The sequence below is a fragment of the Gambusia affinis genome, linkage group LG12, assembly GCF_019740435.1.
Source record: "Gambusia affinis linkage group LG12, SWU_Gaff_1.0, whole genome shotgun sequence".
Classification (NCBI taxonomy): Eukaryota; Metazoa; Chordata; class Actinopteri; order Cyprinodontiformes; family Poeciliidae; genus Gambusia; species Gambusia affinis.
This window is the reverse complement of record NC_057879.1, coordinates 13,149,612-13,173,487: the sequence shown is the minus strand read 5'-3', so window position 1 is coordinate 13,173,487 and position 23,876 is coordinate 13,149,612. Positions and strand designations below refer to the sequence as shown.

The 23,876-nt window shown below is 37.7% G+C and overlaps 1 protein-coding gene across 2 annotated transcripts; it reads left to right on the top strand.

The window, feature by feature from the left end:
* Positions 1–5: 5 nt before the first annotated feature.
* Positions 6–23,723, top strand: LOC122840806 (collagen alpha-1(I) chain-like). Of its 2 annotated transcripts, none has more exons than XM_044133486.1 (48): positions 6–115; positions 319–409; positions 2,329–2,371; positions 4,274–4,345; positions 4,507–4,641; positions 4,811–4,855; positions 5,356–5,472; positions 6,153–6,218; positions 6,378–6,413; positions 6,543–6,605; positions 6,693–6,728; positions 6,809–6,841; positions 6,936–7,028; positions 7,144–7,188; positions 7,271–7,339; positions 7,423–7,467; positions 7,549–7,602; positions 8,264–8,327; positions 9,247–9,345; positions 9,768–9,929; positions 10,069–10,077; positions 10,177–10,266; positions 12,124–12,275; positions 12,372–12,408; positions 12,675–12,736; positions 12,958–13,141; positions 13,228–13,299; positions 13,444–13,548; positions 13,681–13,899; positions 14,849–15,013; positions 15,098–15,265; positions 15,439–15,582; positions 16,838–16,948; positions 17,056–17,234; positions 18,205–18,268; positions 18,918–18,992; positions 19,093–19,200; positions 19,692–19,799; positions 20,140–20,211; positions 20,369–20,497; positions 20,821–20,928; positions 21,039–21,194; positions 21,277–21,384; positions 21,489–21,626; positions 21,739–21,855; positions 21,998–22,186; positions 22,800–23,083; positions 23,169–23,723. In XM_044133486.1, exons 2-48 carry the CDS (start codon positions 369–371, stop codon positions 23,424–23,426), a joined length of 4,929 nt encoding a protein of 1,642 aa, XP_043989421.1. In that variant the 5' UTR covers positions 6–115; positions 319–368; the 3' UTR covers positions 23,427–23,723. The 2 variants fall into 2 exon arrangements, with proteins under 2 accessions (XP_043989421.1, XP_043989419.1); XM_044133484.1 differs by having other exon boundaries at positions 12,372–12,444; positions 12,630–12,736.
* Positions 23,724–23,876: the final 153 nt, after the last annotated feature.

Sequence of the window (23,876 nt, the reverse complement as noted above, 5' to 3'; positions counted from 1 at the left end):
TGTGCTCATCTCATTCCCACTGGCGGCAAACAGTGGCAGCTTGCCTTTTCATTGACTGTGAGACAGATTATTTGGGCTCTGCTGAATCCTTTATTGGAATAAATTGAGTGGTTTGGTAAGTTGTGAATATTTCTAAGGGTGAATGAAAACCTGTAGACAACAAGGTTAACAGACTCTTGGAAATATCTGCCTTTTTATTATGTTAAGCAAAAGTAAATGATATGCTATATATTTTTTTTAATTACTGCACTGGTTTAAATGATGTGGCCAGTGGTTAACCTGAATTTGATGGATGATGTTCTTTCTTATGTACCAAAGGGGGCAGCACTGAGGCCTTCAGTAACTTCAGCAGCCTCAGAAGATGAGCGATGGCATTCAAAGTAACTTTCTTGATGTTTTTTACCTCCTGGTAAGCCCATTGCATTTTTTTATTACATCTAATTGGATTATTGTTATCTGTGTTATATATTCTTTGGAACATATGTTTAATTCAGTCAGACTGGATGAATGATGACATTTAACATCACAAATTTAAATCTTCATAAATTTTTATTTTTATATTGGCTTGAACTTTGACTGGGCCATTTTGACACATAGCTTGCTTAAATCATCATTTGTCCAGTATGTATTTGATTTGTCCTGCTGGAAAGTGAACGGCCACCACATTCTGAAATATTTTGCAACTGATAACATATTTTCTTCTCGGCTATAATTATTTAAATTTTCATCCATCAACTGACTAATTTTCTGTCTCTGTTGAAGAAAGGTCATTCCACAGCATAATGCTGCCACAGCTGTGTTTGACCGTGATAATGGTATTTTCCGGGTGATGCATCTCAGCATTAACTCTCCTTTTTGTGCGACAGCCATAAAAGTTGACCTCATCTCATTAGAGCATCTTCTTCGTCATGCTTGCTATGTTCCCAACATTACTTGTGGCAAATTTAAACAGCAAGCTGGACTTCTTCTTCAGCAATAGCATTAGTTGTAATATTGGCTGAGATTTGTATGGTGTATGATTAATAGGTTTCCTGTCAGCATACTCCCCCAGGCAAATTTTCTATCTCAGCAGCAACCTCTGAGCTGTGGTGCTCTTGGCTGCATCTCTTATTTATGTTCTTCTTTGGCTGACTTGTCAGTTTCTGAGGACAGCCATGTTTTGGTGGTTTTGTCCTTAGGCAGCGATTTCTCTTTAAAGGAATAATGATGGATCATACTCAAAAGCAATGGCTCTAAAAGCAGTGAATCAGAAAAGAATCAGTTTTCACCTTTGCTTCATATTGTTCAGTTCTTACTCTCATCGGTCTCGCACTGCTCACAGAAAAACCTTGTTTCAATTTTCAACATGGCAGCCTTCTGACTAATTACGTGATGTTATTGGATCATACCATTATGTGAAAACAGAGCAGAGGAGAGATGCGACAGTCCTGAAATAGGTCATATTCCTTCCATTTTATGATAACAGATTTAGCTAAACTCCAAAGGATGAGATTTTTTTGTATCCAGCCACCAAGTTATACTTCTCAATGACTTTTGTTGCTCATAAGTGATTTATAGAAGCAATACAAAGGGTAAAACATCCAAGAGTATGTATATTTTTTTGGAGGCACTCTACTGTATTTTAAGGGGGGAGTTCCTCACTTTTTCACAGAGGGCAGAGTAGGTCACAATACTCCTACCTAACTCTTCGGACAAGTTAGTATGAATAGCAAGCACATTTGAAATTCATTGGGATGTTTACGTGAAATGTTCTGTAAGTCTATTTACTTAGATACAAACAATCCTCTGGTCTGTTTATTCCGATATTCCACACATCTGTTTGCTATTAGAACGGGCCACTGGGTATTCACAAATCCTGTATAGGTACATGCAAAGTAAATGTTACTGTTCACAACATTCTAACTGTATTTAGTTTAGTGAATTTTACTGCCCAAATACTGTCACTTTAATTAATTTATGCATGTTTTTTTTTGTGAGACACTTTTTCAGAAGGAGTAGAACGCATATTAATGTTCTTTGAACACAATACAGAAATGCTTGGATCTAAACTACGCATTGGAATTATGTGACTTTGAATCTCTTACCTCGGCTTAATGTGTCTCTATAAGTAAAATAAAGTAATTATTGGTAATATTGTAAGCTGATTTACAGATGCATGCGGTCTTTAAATTGGTGGAATAAGGAGCTTTGAAGTTTGGCTCTAGTACATTTGTGTTTTCAGCTGTTGTTAATGTTACACAAACAAAGAGACAATTATACGAAAAAAAAAAGAAAAACAATTGATATATTGATTAATTTATTCTATGATTTATTTCATTTATTTCACAGGTGGATCATTTTCCTGGTCATCCATGTGCAGCTTCTCAAAGCAGTAAGATTATATAACTTAACAGTTCTTTTATGTAATATTTTAGAATATGTATGTACCCTTGGTTTAGAAAATGTCCAATAATTTCATGATAAAAAACAAATAATGCTAAAAATCATCGACTATGATTGTTATTTTATTTTTATTTTCATTACATTATTGTTTAATTGTATATCTTTTCTGGCCATTTTGTTTGCTAAAAAATTGCAGATACAATTTTACAATTGAAAATTCAAATTCAGATTGCTTGCAAATTATTGGAGAACAAAGGTGTTCTCCAATAAAAGTAGTGTATTTATTGCATACTATGATGTCATATTTGCTCCTGTAATATATTTTCATCAGCTATAGTAATCCATATTGTGTATTTTCAAACTGAGACTGTATGAACTGCTGTGCATACAGCAAAAAAACAAACAAATCAATGTTGATTTGAGTACTGGAAGTAGTTAGCTATCTAGGTTTAAATTTGAGTCTTGCATAGAAGTACGATTTAAAGTTATATTTCTTGTTTTCTGTAAACTTTGTCGCTCCCATTTCTGTTACTGCAGTTTCCAGAATAAAGTTTACATTTGTATTTCACAAACAACATTTTATCACAGTGACAAAAGAACGCTGTTATTTACTGAACTGTCTGCATGCAGGACTCATGTTAATTCTATTTATCTTTCTGCTTCACATACTGTCTCTCTCCTGGTCTGATAACTGTTTTTAGACCTCATGTCATTTGTTTGCACAAAGAATCCTTGGTGCAACTGGTGCACTTAAAGGCCTGTACTCAATGTGTGAATTTTTATGTATTTCTAACATGTGCTGTCCAGAATTCAGAGGTTTTTTTAGAGCACAAAATGCTGTAAATTAGCAAGTCTATTATGGTTAAAGGATGGGTGCCATTTATAAATATTTTGTTGGTTATTAAATTACTAATAGAATATGTAATCACAGTATTTCAAAATCAAACATCTTTATTTAGCTGGTTGACTAGTGTTACAGTTATACTCCTCCTGCTGTCTAAAAACATGTGGGTTATTATGTTAATTAGCTATTGCAGCTTGACAGTGCATAAACAGATCATGTTTTTCTACTTTTGTAATTGTAAGTTAATCTGCCCACACAACTTTGTTGAGTATAAGTTACACATGGCTTTATCTACAAATTAAAATATAAATTGTCTGTGAGTCACCCTGTAAGTTAAATTTTTTAGATTGAAAAGTGATTATCTAAGAAATAAAATCACTTCAGGAAGTAAGAGGATAACTAACTAACTAACTAACAATAAATATCTCTCTTGACAGGGTGAAAAAGTCTGCATAGATCTAAAATAAAGTGTTACCTTACTGAAGGGAAACCATTAATTCCCTTATTACAAAGTACAATATTGAATTTGGTCTTGCCATGCTGACCTTTTTTGATCCGCTAAGCCAAAACTAAAATTCTACATTGTGAAGACGTACAGTCTTCTCAGCACATTCCCCTGGAAATTTAGAGCAAAACTAAAACTTTAGACAGATTTACAAATAACTGTTCATTGCAGGTGGCGTACACTCACCTAAATATTTAGAAACTTTTGAGAAAACTTTGTGGCAAAGATATCTATCCTGTATAAAACTCCCACAACACACACACAGGCACCCGCACACACACGCACACGCACCCACACACACACACACACACACACACCTGGCTGCTGATGGGAATATTTGGGAGAATGAAAAGCTTAGCACAAACAAATTTGCAGCAAGGTCAGTGTGCTCGTATCTATTCAGGTATGTCTGGGAACACTGACGTATCTGAGTGTTATCTGTCTCCTGTTAGGAGGAAATAGATCACTTTTCAACAGTCAGGACTTCTCCACCTAGTAGCTGCAAAGTTTACTGCTCACAAAAACTGCCTGTGTTTTTTAAGGGGAAACTTGAAGGCCCATGTCAAGGCAGAGACTGCTCTCAGTGTGTGTGTCACCCTGCTAAAGGTGCAAGGGTAAGAAACATGGCTGATGTTTTTCCCTCACCAAACTGAAACAATTCCCATTTTGTCTCATACTGATGTACACATAATATTACACACATTGTATATGCATTATATGCATTATCATATTAAAACATTTTTCACAACATTAATAAATTTTATTTATTTTGTAGGGACCTCCAGGGAAACCAGGAAAGCAAGGTACTCAGGGTCCAATGGGACAAAGAGGACGAGATGGGTCTCAAGGGGAGAAGGGAAGAGTGGGCACAGCAGGATCACATGGCCTACAGGGTCCTCAAGGAGACCGTGTCAGTGTTCAGATGAAAGTTTGACGTTTTAATTATAACAGCTGGGGCCAAGAAATCAACATTGATTGTTGCAAGATTTAGCAGCAACATTGCAAATATTTATCAAAATAGGTTTGTCAGTGGTGTTGTGCAGTTATCTTGTTTTTAAAAATTGAATTGTATGTTTCAGGGTTTGACTGGTGCTCCCGGTTTCACGGGTCATGAAGGATTTCCAGTGAGTTTGTTTCTTCATGTGCTTACCAATACCAAGGGTCAATATCCTAACGATGCCCTTCAAAATGAGTAGCATAGAGAGAACTAGCTTTTTCAAAATTTGTATAAATTATTGCTGAGTTGAATGCTTCTTACTTCCTCTTTAAATTCAAATGAAATTAAATTATTAGTTTGATCATTGTGTTGGAGACTTTTGCTTGTTGTTATCTGGTGTTTTTAATTCCCTGCCTTACTAGTTCATGGTTAATCCAGCTCATGTTCATGTGAGTGTTTTTGCGACCTCTAGTGAAAACTTGTAAGGAACACTTAGTAAAAGCTGCCAACTTGATTTTCTCCACTGCTCATAAATATGCTAAGATTTAGACTTCATTTTTGCAACCATACTCTACACAGCACTGAAAGTAAATGTTGTAGCATTCCTATTTAGTACCACTTAGGCCTTGGATGTGACCTCAAAAGCTTTTTAATTGTAACTTAACAATACTTCATTTTGCTCTTAAGGGCCACCCAGGAGCAGCGGGTGAGCCTGGTTTACCAGGAGTCGATGGCTGTAATGGAACAAGAGGTCAACCAGGACTGGATGGTCTGCCAGGACTGGATGGCCTCCATGGGCCACCTGTGAGTAGATCTCAGTTATTATTGCCTCTATTCAAAGGTGGGGAATCGTCACAGGTAAACAATTACAGGTCAATTTCTAAACTATGTATCCTAGCAAAAAGTTTTGAAAAATTAGTTGCAGATCAATTGAAGATTTTTTTAGATTCATATTGCGTTTTACCAAATGTACAGTCTGGTTTTATAAAAAATATATATATATATAGCACTGTTATTGCCACTTTAAAGGTTTTTAATGATCTTATCCAGGCTCTTGATAACCAAAAACATTGCGCTGCTTTATTTATTGATCTATCAAAGGCATTTGATACAATAAACCACACGCTTTTAATTGAAATTCTACAAGATTGGGCTCTCACATCAAGCCAGCCAATTGGGTAGCTGATTATTTGTCAAACTGAACCCAGAGAATTCAATTGGCTGGCTTCACTTCTTCTATTCTTACTATTCTAAATGGTGTACCACAGCGCTCAGTTCTTGGTCCACTTTTATTTTCTATCTATATAAATAACTTGTGTGACAATTTGTCTAATGCTTTTATTCACTGCTATTCTTCATCACTGTTACAGACAATGCAGTATTTGCAGTCTGCTTTCAATGCTGTTCAAACTGGTTAACAAACGCTGAAGTTTTGAATGTGGATAAGACAAAAGCAATTTGAGCTTTTGCTGTCCTCCCATCAGGGGCCAAAGGGTGCTAAAGGAAGCAAAGGAATGCCTAATTATAGTGGTGCTCTTCCAGGTCCTCCTGTGAGTATTTCTATTCATCAACATTAGCTGTTCTCTGTCAGACGTCTTGTTTTCTTAGCTTCAAAGTCGATATTGTATGGCACTTAGCGTACACGGTCCAAATTTTTGCATTACACTCCAAATTGCTTTTTCATTTGCTTTCCCCTATTCTTGTTACAGGGTGAACGAGGTAGAGATGGAGATCCTGGTCAAACAGTAGGTTATAATTTTGACTGTAACGTTACAAATTTCCAAGGTTAGGTATTGTGTTTATGTTCATTGTATAATTACAGTGTATTTAGCATCAGATTAAATCTCTTCTGCTTATATCTTTACTGTACTCAGGGAAGCCCAGGGAACATTGGGCCTAAGGGTCTTCGTGGCCTTCCTGGACTTCGTGGGCCTAAGGTTAAACATCTTTATGCACATGTTTATGTTATATCTTTTGTTTAGTGCTTCATCATAGAGGCACAAAATGATATTTGACTCTTTCAGGGTGTAGAAGGTCATAAAGGTGTGAAAGGACCACATGTAAGTAGCCCAAACATCTATGCCTGTTTTTTACAACTTTACACAAATAAACTGACATTAAAGATTTGTTTGTCATGCAGGGTGACCCTGGAAGATCACCTAGAGGTGAAATTGTAAGATATAATTGTGTTGTTTGGTGACTATTTATTTAGTGTCTTTTTCTGATTATTCTGCAAGCATGCGTTAATGTTTTACGCTAAACTCCAGGGTGAACAAGGCCCACCTGGACCACCTGGCCCACCTGGACCAGAGGAACAGAAAGGATATCCTTCAGAATACTATTTCCTTAAGGGTGAGAAGGTAGCAAAAAAGTTCAAACTTTACTATTAAGTTCATTGTAGCTTTTATATAGCTTTTGTAGAAACTTAAAAATTATGCATTTTATAGCCACATTTCAGTACTTTTTGTCTTTCAGGGGAATAAAGGTCCTCCTGGACCATGTGGACCAAAAGGGCATCGAGTAAGTGTTACATTTTCTTTCTTTTAGCTGTCAGTTGTGTAAAAAACAAAAACTAGTTTGTTTTCCTTTCTTTTCAAATTAGGGTATCTACAGTTCTAGTCAAACGGGACCTAAAGGAGAGAAAGGAATCCTGGGATTTCCAGGGGATAGAGTAAGTCAAGTAGATCATACTTCTAGTTGCTATTAGAAAAAAAAATAACAACATCTAATTAAAATTCTTCATGCAATTTTTAGGGTAGTCCTGGACGGCCTGGTGGAGACGGATTGACTGGATATGAGGTACACCTGGTGTACTCTCAGGCCCTCATAAAGCCTAGTTTGTACTTTAACTCAGGTCATTGTCCATTCTTTGGATTTTAGGGTGACCCTGGAGACAAAGGACTGCCAGGGCTCATTGGAAGAATAGGAGAAAAGGTGAACTAAATAAAACATGCAATCAGCTTGTAAAATAATTTTGTTAGTCTATATTGGATTTTAAATAGCAGATTGTTATACAAATATATGGAACTTGACAGCAATTGACTAATTGTCCATCATTTAAATCATCACTTGTTTTCCGGTTAGTGGTGCTCCAGAGAACTATATTAAATTAGAACGTTATTTGAAACATTTATTTACTCAGTGAAAACACAAATAGTACAGAATGTTACCAATATATGTTTTCATGTATCAGTATGTCACTCATTATGGTTTTCTGTTTCTAGTTAATGAAAGCACAACATTTAATTTCTTCGACGATTGGAATATTACATGAGACCAATAATAATAATAATAATAATAATAATAATAATAATAATAATAATAATAATAATAATAATAATAATAATAATAATAATAATAATAATAATAATAATAATAATCAGCCATCAATGAGAATTTATTGAACGTAGTGGTATATCAAAATAGAAAGAAAACGTGCTCTTCTGCCCTCTGGTGGTTACTTAGTTATGTACCTATTTAATGCACAGTGAAAATGTAACAGGATAACCGTATATTCCTAGATGATAGAATGTTTTTCACTTGTCCCATTAAGTTAACAACAATAATGTCTTTCATGTGTGTTTGTCGTCAACAGGGTTGGCCAGGGGATCCAGGTCCCCCTGGTTTTTCTCAATTTCTTAATGAAAGTGCTGTGAGAGGTGAGACCAGATCATGACCTGTTTTGGACTTTTCCTACAAGAGTATTCAGAAGCAACAGAAAAAAAAACAACAAAAAACAAACAAACAAAAAAAAAACTACCTTAAAATGATATTCCAGTGAAGTAAAGATTACTTTTATACCTTACATAAAGTATTTTGTCTTTACAGTTTTCTTTTTAGAATACCAGTTTGAGACACGACTCACTGAAAAGTGCAATTCAGTTCAAGTAATTCATTTATACTTATTGAAAAACTTATTGGCTCTTTATAAGACTAAAGGACAGAATCATATCACTTTAGATTTATTCATTTTGGTCAAAATGTATAATATTCAGTGCGATTCTTTCGGTCAACACATGACGACAGAATCATCGTATCACATTCACCATATGATGAATTTGCTCGAACTGGAAACCCACTGATTGTTGGTCAAACTGTTATCTCAGGGACTACTGCCTTGCATATTTTAGATGTGTCTTTGTTCCAGAACACCCTAATAAATGATTAAATAGCCGCCTCTTCAGCCATCACATACTGCAGAAGCCTGTTAATCATTCGCTTATTCAAGTGGTGCAGAAGGGAAACACCTACCGTACAGGGCAGCGGTCCCTGAGGACCAGGATTGAGAAACACTGCTCTAATATTAGATTTCTTCCTAAGTTAGAATAGCCTACAGACTTAAACCACAAACAGAGGTCTTCTAGCTCAGCAACGAAAGTTACCTGGAAATCTTTTATGTTCTCTCCAAGATTTTTACTAATTAAATAATATAAAGAAAACTTCAAACTTAAGTAATTATACTGGAGCATCAGTTCATATTTATGATAAAACTGAAAGGCATTTTTGTCTGATTAGAAATACTGAGAATTCCCATATCAGATGACTAAAAGAACAGATTTGTTTTGTTCTATGTTTAAGGTCCTAAGGGAGACCGTGGATATCCAGGTGCACGTGGGATCCCAGGAGAGCCTGGGCATATGGGTATGCCTGGCCCTCCAGGCCCACCAGGTGTACCAGGTCAGAGTTTAAATATCCATTCATCATTTATACTCAATGATCCTTACAGGGATGAGAAGGTTTGGGGTGGGAGGTTTGGCACATAACTGAAGCAGAAATAGGGTGAAAAGCAGGGTACTCCTGGGATGATTCACCGGTCCATTACAGGTCAAGAATTTAAACACTGTCCTATGAATAACAGTTTACTCAAGAATTTCTTTGCCTTATCATAGATGCACATAATAGTGCAGTATTTGTAAAATAATAGTAATAATAATAATAAAATTAAATAAAATTAATAATTGATGTTGTAGTAATCAGCATAAAGACTACTTTAATTTGTTAATTTGTCATGCTTTAAAAATCTTTGTTTACATAGGTTGAACTGCAAGGGTCAGGCTTTCATCATGTGAGGTCTCACAAAATCTTCCTTTCCTCTCTAGACTCACATGGCCGACCTGGTCAACCAGGTGACCCTGGTGAAAAGGGTGAGAAGGGAGAACCAGGGACATACGATTCAAATGAAATACTTTTCACTCTGGGACCAAAGGGAGTAAAAGGACATCAAGGAGAAAGAGGCCCCGATGGTTGCTCTGGTCCACCAGGTATTCAAGAATCCTTACATACATCAATCTTATATCTATACATTCCTGTGCAAAACCTTCAGTGAGTCATTAGTTTGAATGACTTTGTTTGTGCTTTGTTTGTGGTGATGCTGTGACATTCGCACTGGAATCTGACCAGGATGTGGAAGTAATTCCTCTAAATACTAAATACTGAAGTTATAAAAAAAAAAAATCCTCTGTGTCAGAGTTTATGTTAGTCAACATGTGTTATTTGGCAATCTCACAGATTATTACTGCGAGCCTGGTTCTCCAGGGGAACCTGGTGAAGATGGACCCAAAGGATTTTCTGGAAAGAAAGGCCTAAAAGGAGTTAAAGGTAGTTTGCCTCTCTGCATGTACACAGAAGCAGGTGTATTTTTCTTTCATTTTGCTGAACATGTTGACGTCACAACATTTAGAGTAGTATAGTAAGACTGGTAGAATGCTGTATACTTTGCAAAAAAAAAAAAAAAAAATCTGATAAATTTTGTTTTATCAGCAATTAGGCAAGCAATTATTTACAATAAAGTCATTACTAGTGGTAAAAATAACTTCAGAGGATGCAAATTTTACAATTGTAATCACATAAGTACCAATATTATAACCAGCTAATAGCTCTATTAAGCTAAGTTACTGGTTGTTTGAAACTTTTCATCTGAGGTGAAAAGGAGAGGCAAATCAAGTCATAGTTTTGACAGCCTATGGATATGAGCTCTCCTGCAAACATTCTGTGGCTTGTCATTCCTAAAGTTCACATTTCATGCACACAGTGAACAAAATAGTGCAATATGGGTTCATTTTTAACCCAATTTGTGCACAATGATTGTGTGAAAGGCTAAGCTGAAATCTACAAAACAACATTCTTTTGTGAAAGCTGGAGACTAGTGTTTGTCTGGAGAGCTGAGATTAATCCATCATTTGCTCAACTCTTTTCTCATTAAACCAATCTTGATCATAACAGGCAGGTATGACAGAGCTAGCATATGAGCGACTGGCTTTCTTAAAACACTCCTTGCTGAAGAGTTAGTGATATTCACTGAAGCACCTTAACCATTATTTTTCTAGGTACTGAGACAATTATAATCAACTTAAGGCAAGTGTGGACAAGACTGTCCTGAGAATGCTGCTGGCCCAGCTGTTTTTTTCTGGTTGATTTTACACAGAGTGCATGTTGAAGTGAAGGTATTGCAGCTGGGTGCTGTCATCTGTATCTTTGCGTGTGCTTAACTGGTTGCTCATTCCTATGATTACAGAAATCTAAAATGGTGAATAATTGTCTGACAGAAAAATGTCTGTGGGGTTTGTGAAATTGTGGTTTCATTAGCTGCCATATAAGTGCAGCTTAAGATTAGAAGATTATGAAAAACTTCAAAACAATTTTTTCTGTCATTTCAGAAAATGAAGCTTATGTATTACATAAATCCATTACATACTGAGTGAAATATTTATAGACTTTATTTCTTGTAACTTTGATGATTATGATGTAGTGTCTGATGGAGCTTTATATCTCAAGTCTTCAGGAACATGTTTCCATGTTCTCACTCACTTAGAGTGAGAGAGAAAAAAGTAAATAAAGCGTTTAAAGACATGCAGGGTTACAAGCTGCCATATAAGGAATGTGTGTGCAGAGTGTGCTATGCATAGCTGGAGCTGCATGTTTAAAGGCAACAGAGCCAAATATGGGAGTTCGGGTTTAGGTAAAGCCTTTCCGCAGGCTAGTCAAGCACAGTAACATCATGGTCAATGAATACGTTTTGGGGCAGGTGCCAAGTTCTGCTGAAAAAAACAAACAAAAACAAATCGGCATTTCCATAAAGCTTGTCAGCAGGAAAACAATGGTCTTCGTTTTCTGGTAGATGGCTGTGTTGAATGTGGACTGCAGAAACACAGTGGTCAGCAGATGACGTGGCCCCCAAAGTCATGACTGATCGTGCAAACTTCTCTGGACATGAAGCAACATGGACTCCAGAAAGAGCACCTGTCCCGACAAGACATGGTGGTGCAAAACTGTTTCCCTAATGAGCACAAAATTAACTGAGCTAATTGAGGAGACTTGTTTGCAAAACAAACAGAAAAACAGAAACAAGCCAAATGTAGTAAAGAACAGGAATGAAGCACCAAGAAATTATTAAAAGCCTTGGGTGAGATTTAGTCACACTGTAGCGTTTATTAATTTGCCATTTCAATCCTGCAGGTTGTCCAGGGGAATGTACATGTGTGCATACTTTGGGGGCTGTTGGCCCACCTGGTCCACCTGGTTATCCAGGATCTCTAGGATTTCCAGGGGCTCCAGGACTTCCGGGGGATCCGGGACCTAGGGGAAGTGATGGCCCAAGAGGACCAGATGTAAGGACAACATTCGTCACTCACTAAAGTTTATGTCAAAAATTGTTTTCTATTTTGTAATCATAGAAAAATAGTTAACATTTACCTTTCTTGCAGGGCACATATGGTTTCACAGGTCTAAAAGGAAGAAAGGGTGAGAAAGGTGACACATATGGGAGGGGTTCTAAAGGTGAGTGTGTTTGATGTTCATGTGTATGTCAAATTCTTTTTCCTCTAATTTATTGTATTTGGCGGATATGGGCAGGCAAACACTGCGTGTTTTCTGTTATTTAAAATCACACTTGATAAATTATAGGTACGGTACAGTGAGTTTCATACAAATACGACCACTGCATATACTTTTGACTTTGGAAGGTGGGAAAGGGGACAGAGGAGAACCAGGATATGCTGGTCCTTTAGGACGAACAGGTGAGCCTGGAGAAGATGGCTTCCCTGGTCCGGTAGGAGAACCTGGTCCACCGGTAAGTATAAATTTGTTTCAAACATTTATCTGTATTTTAAGAGTTATGTATAGTATAAGTAGTGATTTTCTAGGGCTTTGCTACTTTTAGATTGCACTCTACTCTAAATAAATGTCAATGGCTTCGAGGAAACTTTGTTGTAAGTTTTTTAAATAAAAGAAGAAAACCATCTTTTAAGCCACAGTGTGTTGCCTTTTTGGTGCAAATCTATATGTTTGAAGGGTTCTGGCTATGTGGGACGCCCTGGACCCAGAGGTTATGCAGGTCCTCCAGGGCCCAAAGGATTCCCTGGCCCCCTTGGTCAACCAGGTCCTGGATTTCCTGGCCTGAAGGGATTACCTGGACTTCAAGGAAATCAGGGATATCCAGGGATTCCTGGAGTCCCAGGACGACCAGGTCCACCAGGTCAGATTTTACGTTGTGCTAATATAGTTCTCCCATTTCTACTATAGCCAAAGTTTCTATATGAATATTGCACTTTTTTTTACCAGGTGAAACAGATCCATGCTGTCATGAAGGCCATATTGGACCACCAGGGCCTAAGGGTGAGCCAGGGTTACCAGGTAATTCTTTTTGAAAATTAAGGCCAGAAGTAACTAGCTGTTTTGTTTCTCACTTTTTTCTAGACAATAAATCAAATCACATTTGATCCACAAAAAAATAGTCATGTTCAATGCATAAACTTGTGTTGAACTTTCAAATTTAAGGTGTTCAGGGTCAACCTGGAAGAGATGGCTATCCAGGAACTCCAGGACAACAAGGATCTAAAGGGATAAAGGGAGATGATGGAGAAACTCTGACTGGACCGCCAGGTATAACTCATATTAAAATAACTTCAAATTTAAGCTTTTTGGAAGATTAAGCATCCGTCTGCAATGACAAGTATTTGAATCACAACCTTGCCAACTATTTTTTGTACCTGGCTCTCTACGATTTTTCCTAAGGATCTAGTGGTGCAAATGGAGATCCAGGTGACCATGGTCCCACTGGCCTTAGCCTGGATGGCCCTGATGGTCTTCCTGGGTCACCAGGACCCCATGGCAGAAAAGGGGACCCAGGAGACATCCTTTCAGCTTGGCCAGGTTCAATTGGTCCTCCTGGACCACCAGGAGCTGTGGGGCCATCCGGAATTCCTGGAATCCCTGGACATCCAGGATCTCCAGGTAATTTAATGACATAAACATAAACTTTTTATTAGCAACATGGATTAGATGCACTGAGATGTCATTAGATAGAATTTACTGGGATCCAATGTGACATCATACTGTATTATTATACTGTATTGTAATGTGAAGTTTGCTTCACATTACAACTTCTGATTTGGGAAATGGCTTAAGGGCAAAGTTTTACTACCTTCAGCATATTAAATCTTAGACTTTTCAAACCTGGGTAAGATTATTCAACACTAATGGCAGAATATTTGAAACCCAAGTTTGTGACTTCTGAAACCTTTAGATAATGTTATTCCCCACAAATAGTTTTCTCAGAATAAGAAGCTGTAATTGAAAGCCAAATTCAGTTTCATATATCACAGTGTTGTCTATGTTTATACTTTGTGTAATTTTGGATTACTACAAAATCTATCAAAAAAGTATGTTGCTTACAAATATTTCATGGCAACCATTTTTCTTGATAACATTTTCTTCAAAGAAAAAATAATGCATCTAACAAAGCAAATAATGGTTAGCATGGTTAGCATTTCCTATGCTAACGCTAGCCCATCAAGTGTTGACATCAGACAGTCCAATGCTAATGGAGCCTATTTGTCCTAATGGACATCAGAGTAAATATTCAATGCAGGGGGTGTCCAGCCTCTCCAATGCTTTCGTAAATGAATCTCAGTTACCACTGACAGTTGCTCAGCTTCCTTTGCTGACCCATCATTAATCAGATCAGCAGATGGCTTTGGAATAGATATAGCTTCCTGGACAAGGGAGTGGGTGAGCAATAATCTTAATTTTGACCCTAATATTGTACCATACATGGGAATGAAATAGTGCTTGCATCAAATTAGGCGTTTCAAATGTTAAATTTCAGAAAAAACATTAACTTGTGTGAAACTTTATATTTTCTGTAATAGAACTCTTGACCAAATCTAGAATGGAATTTCAGGATTAGAAGGCCCACCAGGACCCCAAGGTCACAAGGGAGATCCTGGGGACAGTGGAGACCTTGGAGATACTGGTGCCCAAGGTCCACCATGCACTGTTTGTGATGTAGTAGGTACGCCTGGACCTCCAGGACTTCCAGGGGGCCCTGGTGAACAAGGAGTGCCAGGTGAGCACTTGATGGTTATCATTAATGATATTGATAAATAAATATTTTTTCCTAACGTTTTGCATATTTTGTAATGTTATAAAGGCTACCCTGGTCAGAAAGGGGTGAAGGGAGATGTTGGTCCACCTGGTCGAGGACAGAAGGGTTTGAAAGGTAATCCTGGTATTCCTGGGCCTCCTGGCCCAGCTGGACCAAGAGGTGTTGTTGGTCCTCCAGGAGACCCTGGTATTCATGGCTTACAGGGACAGAAAGGTAAATCAGTAGTGATTCATTGGCAAACAGCAAATGCAAACAACTATGAAATTCTAGCTTCCATGCAAATTGTAACCCAACCCTAACATGCTTTTTGTTACTCCAAACAACAAACAGCTCTAAAACATTTGAAAATGTTTCTCATTAGAAAAAGGCTTTGCTTATTTATTTAGGTGAAAAAGGCTTGCCTGGGACGCCTGGGTCTAGAAGTAGGCCTGGCAATCCTGGGCCTCCAGGGCAACCAGGTGAAAAGGGAGAAAGAGGTTTTCCTGGTCGTTATGGAAATACAGGTGATCCAGGATATCCTGGTAGAAAAGGTAAACCGAAAAAATACCTTTAGTACATTCTTTGCATCTTCTATGATTTACATCTTGTGTGAGTGAAATGAATGATCATCTTTTTGATAAATTCAAAAAAGACAAATTAAAACCACTTGGGGACTTAAATGTACAATGTCATCCACTGGGAATTTTTTTATATTTACTGACATAACCACTGATTCTTATAACTTTTCAATTCAAGGCAAGCTACACCACTTCCTGTTTTGAAACCTCTTTGTCTTATCTAACAAACAGATTAAATTCCCAATAATCAACTATTTTGTTTTAATGAACATATTTTTCCCGAACTATAAACTGCTCTGAAATAAAAGTCGTATCACAAAGTAGTAAAAGTAGAAGCAATGGACTGTATTTATTTAAATATGATTAAACATGAAGGGGGCCACATTCATGTTAACGATATGACCTGGAGACACATGTCCAGTTACCTGCTTTTCAATTAGTAACAGGAATTGTCGTCCCTTCCTGATAGTTTCTGACACACCGAGGTCCATGCTGTGGTAGAGAGGCAGTTGCATTTCATTAACAGAAAGAAAGCACTGAGAATGTTCGCCTGCAAATTTATTCATATTCATCTCCTTGGCAACTGCCAGGGTGGATGGAGACTTAACTGCACTGTTGACAAGCCTCTCCCGGCAGCACGTTGTTCAAGCACCCATCTGTAAACTCTTTCCTCCAGCTCTCGCCGTCTTGCTTTTAACATCATCCAATCGTCTTTCTCAAGACGATTAGATAATGTTTGCTCCTTGATTAATGTCCGAGTTAACATTTAATGCAACAGTTTAAAAAAATGTGTCATGAAGAGGAACAAAACATGTAGGTCACACTGTATATTGGAGGACCATCAAAGCTATAAAAAAGTTAAGATTTACAGTCTGAAAAATGTGGCGCTTGCTCTAATAATAGGATTTGCATCAGAGGTTTTTACAATTTATTCCTGGGTTATTTTTTTCTTTCTTGTTCTGTTAATTAGCCACTTTGGCCAAAATTTTATTCAACTACAATTTTTTTTCTTTTTTTTGTTGTTGTAAATAGCATGTTTTGACTTTGCCTGGTAAAACAGAGACAATCAGAGAAGAATATAAACTCTGCAGTAGTAATTAATTAATCAGACAAATTTTTCTTTATTTGTTCAAGGCTTATGTGAGCCATTGATTTGGTTCTAGTGTTGCTCTTTATTGACATAGTCTGAAAAATCTGAGGTTGTTTATGAGCTCTGTGGTCTCCCCAGGCTCAACTGGACCCGTGGGATTCCCAGGAACATGTTCAATTGTCAACGTGATAAAAGGTTCTCCTGGACTTTCTGGAAGAAGGGGGCCTCCTGGTCAGCCAGGGTTTGCAGGCAATAAAGCTTTAATTACAATATTTTCTATCATGATATTTTACATTCTCCAATGTTTCCACCTGTGGCACATTGCATATTTTTTCAATATGTCACATCTCTTCCAGGATACAAAGGCAGCACAGGCATGCCTGGTGATGTGGGGCCTGATGGATGGCCAGGATCACAAGGATTAAAAGGATTTGCTGGTATTCCAGGTAGAGAAGGATTATCAGGCCTCCCTGGACTTCAAGGGATTAAAGGATTCCCAGGTCCAAGGGGGTATTCTGGGAATACTGGAGATCAGGTACACAATAAAATCTAAAAAAATTTAGTAATGGGCTTTTAAGTTACAGTGTCCAGTGGCAGCCGATTCAGACGGGACACTGCCTTCATTGATGTGGAGGGGGGAATTTTAAAATAATCTACATGATTAAAAATGTATTTGCCTATTTTACTTCATAGTGTGTATCTAAATGTAATCTGAATTATTTCCACAAATTTATCACCAATTAATTCTCAACCAACAATTAATTTTCCCCAACAAACAGACTCCTGTCAGTTCTCCTTTATGGCGCTTGACCAGCGCCCCAGAAATGCAGCTAATTAGCCAATCGTGTGTGTGGTTGCTGGGGAAAAATAATAGACATTTGAGTATCGCTAACTTTCATATTTTATGTGTACGGAGCTAAAATAGTCTCAGAGAGATTCACAAAGCATGAAGTGAGATTTGTATGTGTACAATGAGATCCACAAGCGTACAAGAAGATTTGTAAATGTACCACATAATTCACAAATTTATTACACAATGCATGAATGCATACCTCAGCATTTACATATGTGTGAGCAGTTTGTCAAATTTACATGTTTCAAACTACACAAGTAAAAAACTATGCATACAAATCCAAAAATATGCTTGCATGGATTACGTTTTAAAGGATCTGTCAACACGAGTGCACGGATCCGCTTTCCAGCGCTTTGAACTTTTGAGACTTTCTTACCGCATCATCAGCAGTGAGGTTCTAGAAAAACCTATTTAGTATGCCAGCAGTTATTCTGCTCTGATCAGTCCAAACATGAGTCTTATCTAACACAACACTCAGCCTTACTTGTTCATCCCCACAGTAGGTGGGCTACATGAAAATGGCAATTACAGCTTGGTCACTTAGGCTTGTGTCTATAACATCACAATAAAGTAGAGATTTCTTTGAAATATAAGACATTCTAGTATTTAGAATGTACCGTATCCTAAATTATATGTTCTTGCTTTGTTGTAGGGAGATCCAGGGCCACCAGGACAAATTGGTATCCCTGGTCTCCCAGGATTTTCTGGTGTAAAAGGTAAGACATAGATTGTGACATGCTAAGTAACTCCTGTACCACTTTAGCACAGAACCATTCAGTCCCACATATTTTTCCAGCCAACCATTCACTATATTATGATCAACTGTTTTTATATGTGTATATATATATATATATATATATATATATATATATATATATATATATATATATATATATATATATATATATATATATATATATTTTTTTACAAAGACAGAAGTTCTTGGCAGACCTACATAATTCAGTTTGTCAAACTCATCTGAATGGTGAAAGGATTCTGGAGGTTCCAGAGACAACACCATTTTATTACAGATTGAACCCTATGCTTCTTAATTTGTTTTTTCAACTTTATTTTTGAATAAACTTTAAAATAATTGCAGGACTTATTAGATGAGAGTTCAGGGGGTCATGTGGTAAGAGAGTTATCAGCCTTTCACTAATATCAAATAAAGTCTGGGGAATATTAGTGCCTCAATCAGTGATATGAGAAAATATGTCTTTTGAATTTTTTTAAATTCCTAAGTATTGGTATAAAGACTCTCTTTGCATATCACATAAGTAATCATAAATGGTTATACAATTATACAGATGCGGCATATTTCCATCCCTAAAAATCTTGTAGATAATTCTAATAAATCTGTTTTAGGTAATAAAGGGCAGTCTTATGAGATACCTGGCCCAAAAGGATTCAAAGGATTACCTGGGGAGATTGGGCAAAGTGGTAAGTCCATGTCTAAAAAACAGAATGCCTAAAATCATTATTCTGACCATAATTACAACTTAATAAAATTGCAGTTTAAAACCAAGTTTATTTTATCTAGCACTTACAGGAAGTCCTGGGGATCCAGGTGACCTAGGACCCAGGGGAAGGCAAGGGCAACCTGGACGTCCAGGGGTTGCTGGGGAAACCGGAAGACAAGGAGGGCCAGGTGACTGCCACTAAAGATTGGGATAAGAATTTAAACAACACAGCATTAAACAATGTTGGTGCTATGATTAAAAGAAAATTGTTATATTAAGCACCTTCCACATTTGTGTTGTGCTGTTGTCCTTGTAAATGCACGTGTTATTTCTTTCAACAGATCTGTTTTGTTTCATTCATGCTCAGTTGTTCATCCTATTGATAAAGAATACTGCTTCATGGTAATATAAAAATCTTCATTGTGACTTTAGATGTCACTATTCCCTTCCTTCCCTTCTACACGAAATAAAAACGTTAATGCATTAATTCATTATGCATTGTACTGTAAAAAGTAAAATATATTAAATTGTGTTGGTCCTCACCATATATAAAGCACATTTTTAAAGAGAAAATTAAAGAAATGTATCTTTAACCAAAAACAGCCCAAAAAATTGAATCCTTCTGATTTTTTTTTTTTAGCTTGCTGTCTTGACCTTGTCATTATATGTGCATCCTTAGGCTCTCCTGGGTCCCGAGGTCCACCAGGGCGTCAAGGCATTAGAGGTCCTCCAGGTGATGTAGGAGTTGTGGGACCACCTGGCCCCCCTGGCCCATGGGGCAATCCAGGTGCAGTAATTTTAAAAAAGCATTACTAACTGATCCTACACATGCATACACGCTGAGTGTAGACATTATAATTTGTGATTACTTGTTGTGGCCATCATTTAATTTCTTTTAGTATTTTTTGACAAATACAGATCACATTAAAGTATTGAAGTGTTATTTTCCTTCTCGATAAAATTCAGATGAGAGTTCCATTGAAGTCAGGAAGGAAATGCTGTGAAAGGAGAAAGCTAACACGGTGTTAATCAATAGGTTTTTGTTGCATTTAATGGAAGGGGAAATTATCTTTAGTGCCAGCCACACACAACAGCATGTGTTTACGTTCCCTTGTGATTTATGTTAGGTGCCCCTGGAACACCAGGTCAGGATGGATTGAATGGGCTAAGAGGTCTGAAAGGGATGAAGGGAGCAGATGGTAAGAAGAATGAGATGCATAGAAACAATTGACAATGATTACATTTCCATAGAAGAGCTCATGTGTACAAAACATTTTATTTTTTAATGATAAGTAAATCTCAAGATCAAAATTTAAATGACAAATACCATGTTATAACTGCCTTATTAAAATCTAGGCCACGCCACTCCTGGACCTCGTGGACAAGATGGTTTACCTGGAGCCAAAGGCACCCGGGGCATCTCGGGACCGCCGGGGGACACTATTCCAGGGGTTAAAGGCCAAACTGGGCCACCTGGGAACACAGGTCTGAAATTCATTTTGTATTTACGGTGCCTATAAAAACTGCTCAAACTTTTGAATGTTAAAATTTTTTTTATGCTTTCATAACAAAACTTGATTATGAGGAAAAAATAGTAACAAATCTTCTAATGTAAAAGTGAAAAAAAGATTTCTACAGAATAATGACAATAAACAATAACATGAAAAAAGTAATTGCATAAATATGCACCCTCTTCAGGTCAGTGTTTAGTTGCAAAGTTTGTTATTTCACTTGTGACTTGGCCTCTTAGATTGTAGTTTGTCTTATTATCATGATACAGGAGTGTGACTGTGTGTTTTCTCCTGCAGGTTTTCCAGGAATCCCAGGAACACCTGGTAGACCTGGCAAAGTCTGCCAAAACTCCCTTCAAGGACCTGAAGGAGATAGAGGCTATGAAGGGCTCCCAGGACCCTCAGGTTACTATATTTTGCTTGTTATATTCACGAGTTATGAACTTTATCTTTGAAAACACTTAAGAGAATATAAGCAGTGAATTCACATGTGGGGTTTGTAACTGGTTTTTCAGGTCCTCCTGGTCCACCTGGGCCACCAGGTGGAAGCATTTCATACAAAGGAGACTCAGGACCAGATGGTCATCGTGGACCACCAGGTTATTGGGGAAATAAAGGCGAGCCAGGACCTCCAGGGCCTCCTGGCCACAGAGGCAGTCCAGGACCAAAGGGTATGTTTAAATACAGGATAGATGCCAAGAACATTCCACGGTGATATTGGCCAGAACTAAATGTTTTGATACCCTTTCATAGGTGAGAAAGGTCCTGATGGGCCAAGGGGCCTTCTGGGACGCAAAGGTCAACAGGGCATCCCTGGACCTCAAGGATGTAAGGGAGAAATTGGTCCAATTGGAGAGCCAGGTAGTTAGCACTGTGGCAGAATAACAGAAATAAGTTTATAATCTATGACAACCAATGTACTGAAGGATTTGGTTTTCAGTAAAGTCTTTCTTTTTTTCTTCTAGGTGTCAAAGGTCAACCTGGTGATTTAATCACTGTAGGTTTAAGGGTTCCTCCCCGTGGTCCCCCAGGGCCAAAAGGCGTTTCAGGAAGTGTAGGAAGTCAAGGGTATGGGGGTCATCCTGGTCCTTTTGGTCAAACAGGTGAGAATGTTTTTTTTGGGTTTTTTTACTGTTTTTCTATCAGTTTATGATTTATTTGTGTGTAAAGTATTGTCACTTTTAATTTTATTATTCATTTTTCTTTCTTTTCTAGGACAAAAAGGTCTTAAAGGGTCTGTGGGCTTTCCTGGCATTCCAGGGCCTCCTGGGTTTGATGGTCCCCATGGAGACCCAGGTGATGTTGGTGAGCGAGGATACCCCGGGCCTCAAGGTAAACAACATGCTATCATGATCCTGTCCCAAAGATACTCGTAAGAACATGTGAGAGTACAACTGGAAAACAACGACGAGTGTCCTGAGACACTTCAATGGCTCATACTTTTTTCTTCTTTATTCATCTCCTCCCTTTCCAGGTGCCCCTGGTCCTCCTGGCGATACAGGCGAGCCTGGCCATAGAAGGCAACTTAGATCAGACTTTCTTTTAGTTATCCACAGCCAGTCAGTTCAGGTACCGCAGTGTCCTGCAGGTAGCAACCAGCTGTGGGTGGGATACAGTCTCATCTACCTGGAAGGACAAGAGAAGGCTCACACACAAGATCTGGGTAAGTCTGCATATAATTTGGTTGTCCTTTATGAGGTGCAGTTTGTAAAGTTACACAGTCAAAAAGTAACAGTAATTATTTGGTTTTTTTTTAGCTTGTCATAACAGACAAAAGGGACATTTCATCATATTTTGGCATGTTACTTATTCATTTGCAAATGTCACAATTGCAAACTAAATATTTAATCAACAAGCACAATATTTAGTTCACAAACTAAATATTTAGTTAGCTAAATTAATATTTAGCACAAATCTAAATATTGCCATCTCCCTAAAATTATGACATTTTAAAGGCATTTTATTTCAATTTTTTTTTAAATATGTTCCTTACTTGCAATATTATTGGAGCAAATTTCTTTGCAGAAAAATTTAAGTGAATCAATCTCACCAGCAGGAATTTAGTTCCAAATTCTGTTTTGGTAGTCAACTCTTGGTCATCAGGAAGTGACTGGATTTTCTTTTGCATAATTCACATATTTAGCCGGTAAGCTAAATATCATCAATTTTATGACAATTTTATTATTTTACACACAGCACCTCACAGTGTTCTAGCTTAGTTTAGAAAAAAAAAAAAAAGATTTGTGTTTGACCCCATTTTTATCAACTCCATGTAGGTCAGCCTGGCTCTTGTCTCCCCGTTTTCTCCACCATGCCTTTCTCGTACTGCGACAAAGACGCATGCTACTACTCAAGTCGCAATGACAAATCCTATTGGCTTTCCACTACTGCTCCTATATCAATGATGCCACTCTTTGGCCAGGAGATAAGCCTCCACATTAGCCGCTGTGTTGTGTGTGAGACCTCTTCACCAGCAGCGCCATTTCATAGTCAAGACCAAGCAATTCCTCCCTGCCCAGATGGCTGGAAGAGTTTATGGACAGGATATTCTTTCCTTCTGGTGAGTCTCATGAAAAGCTTGAATGTGTTGGTTTATAAATGCCTTATGAGGTCAACACTTCTTATCTAACACTACTGCTTTATAGCACACAGGGGCAGGCGATGAGGGTGGTGGACAGTCGCTGGCTTCTTCTGGTAGCTGCCTCAGAGATTTTCGAACTCATCCCTTCATTGAGTGTCAAGGTGCGCAGGGTTCCTGTCACTACTTTTCCAATCTTTACAGTTTTTGGCTAACTACTGTAAGAGATAGAGAGGAATTCGTCCCTGTAAAGCCTGGTACCATCAAAGCAGCTGATCAGCAGCGGTACAAGGCCAGTCGGTGTAATGTTTGCCTTCGGGATTAATGATTCTGTAGACTTCAAGCTGTAAGTCTAGTTATGTTAAACACATTTGTGATATTTAAGATATTTAAAACCAAGGGTAACCCAACATTGTACACAAGGCCATAAGCTGAGGTTTCATTTTAAGACCAACCTCTAGTTAACATCACGGTCTTACAGCCACCAGTTGCCAACCAACTGTCTTGTCTTGTCCTTTTTTTGCTTTCTACCTTTAGTGCAACATGTTTTACAATTAACTAAGCAGACAATACATCAATCTGACTGTACAACAGAATGTGTTTTGCTTGACAATCACATCCTTTTACTATTTAAGATATTTAAAACCAAGGGTAACCCAACATTGTACACAAGGCCAATGTTTCATTTAATAAGACCAACCTCTATGGCGACTTAATTCTCCAGTGATGTTTAGAAATTCTCTCAGTCCTCAAGATCAATGACAGTCTAACAGAA

Bases quoted from the DNA above. Each gene is read 5' to 3' on its own strand.
- LOC122840806 (XM_044133484.1), top strand. From the start codon at position 369: ATGGCATTCAAAGTAACTTTCTTGATGTTTTTTACCTCCTG. The intron at 13,549-13,680 runs GTATAACTCATA...ATTTTTCCTAAG, and splicing joins AACTCTGACTGGACCGCCAG to GATCTAGTGGTGCAAATGGA. The intron at 17,235-18,204 runs GTACACAATAAA...GCTTTGTTGTAG, and splicing joins CTGGGAATACTGGAGATCAG to GGAGATCCAGGGCCACCAGG.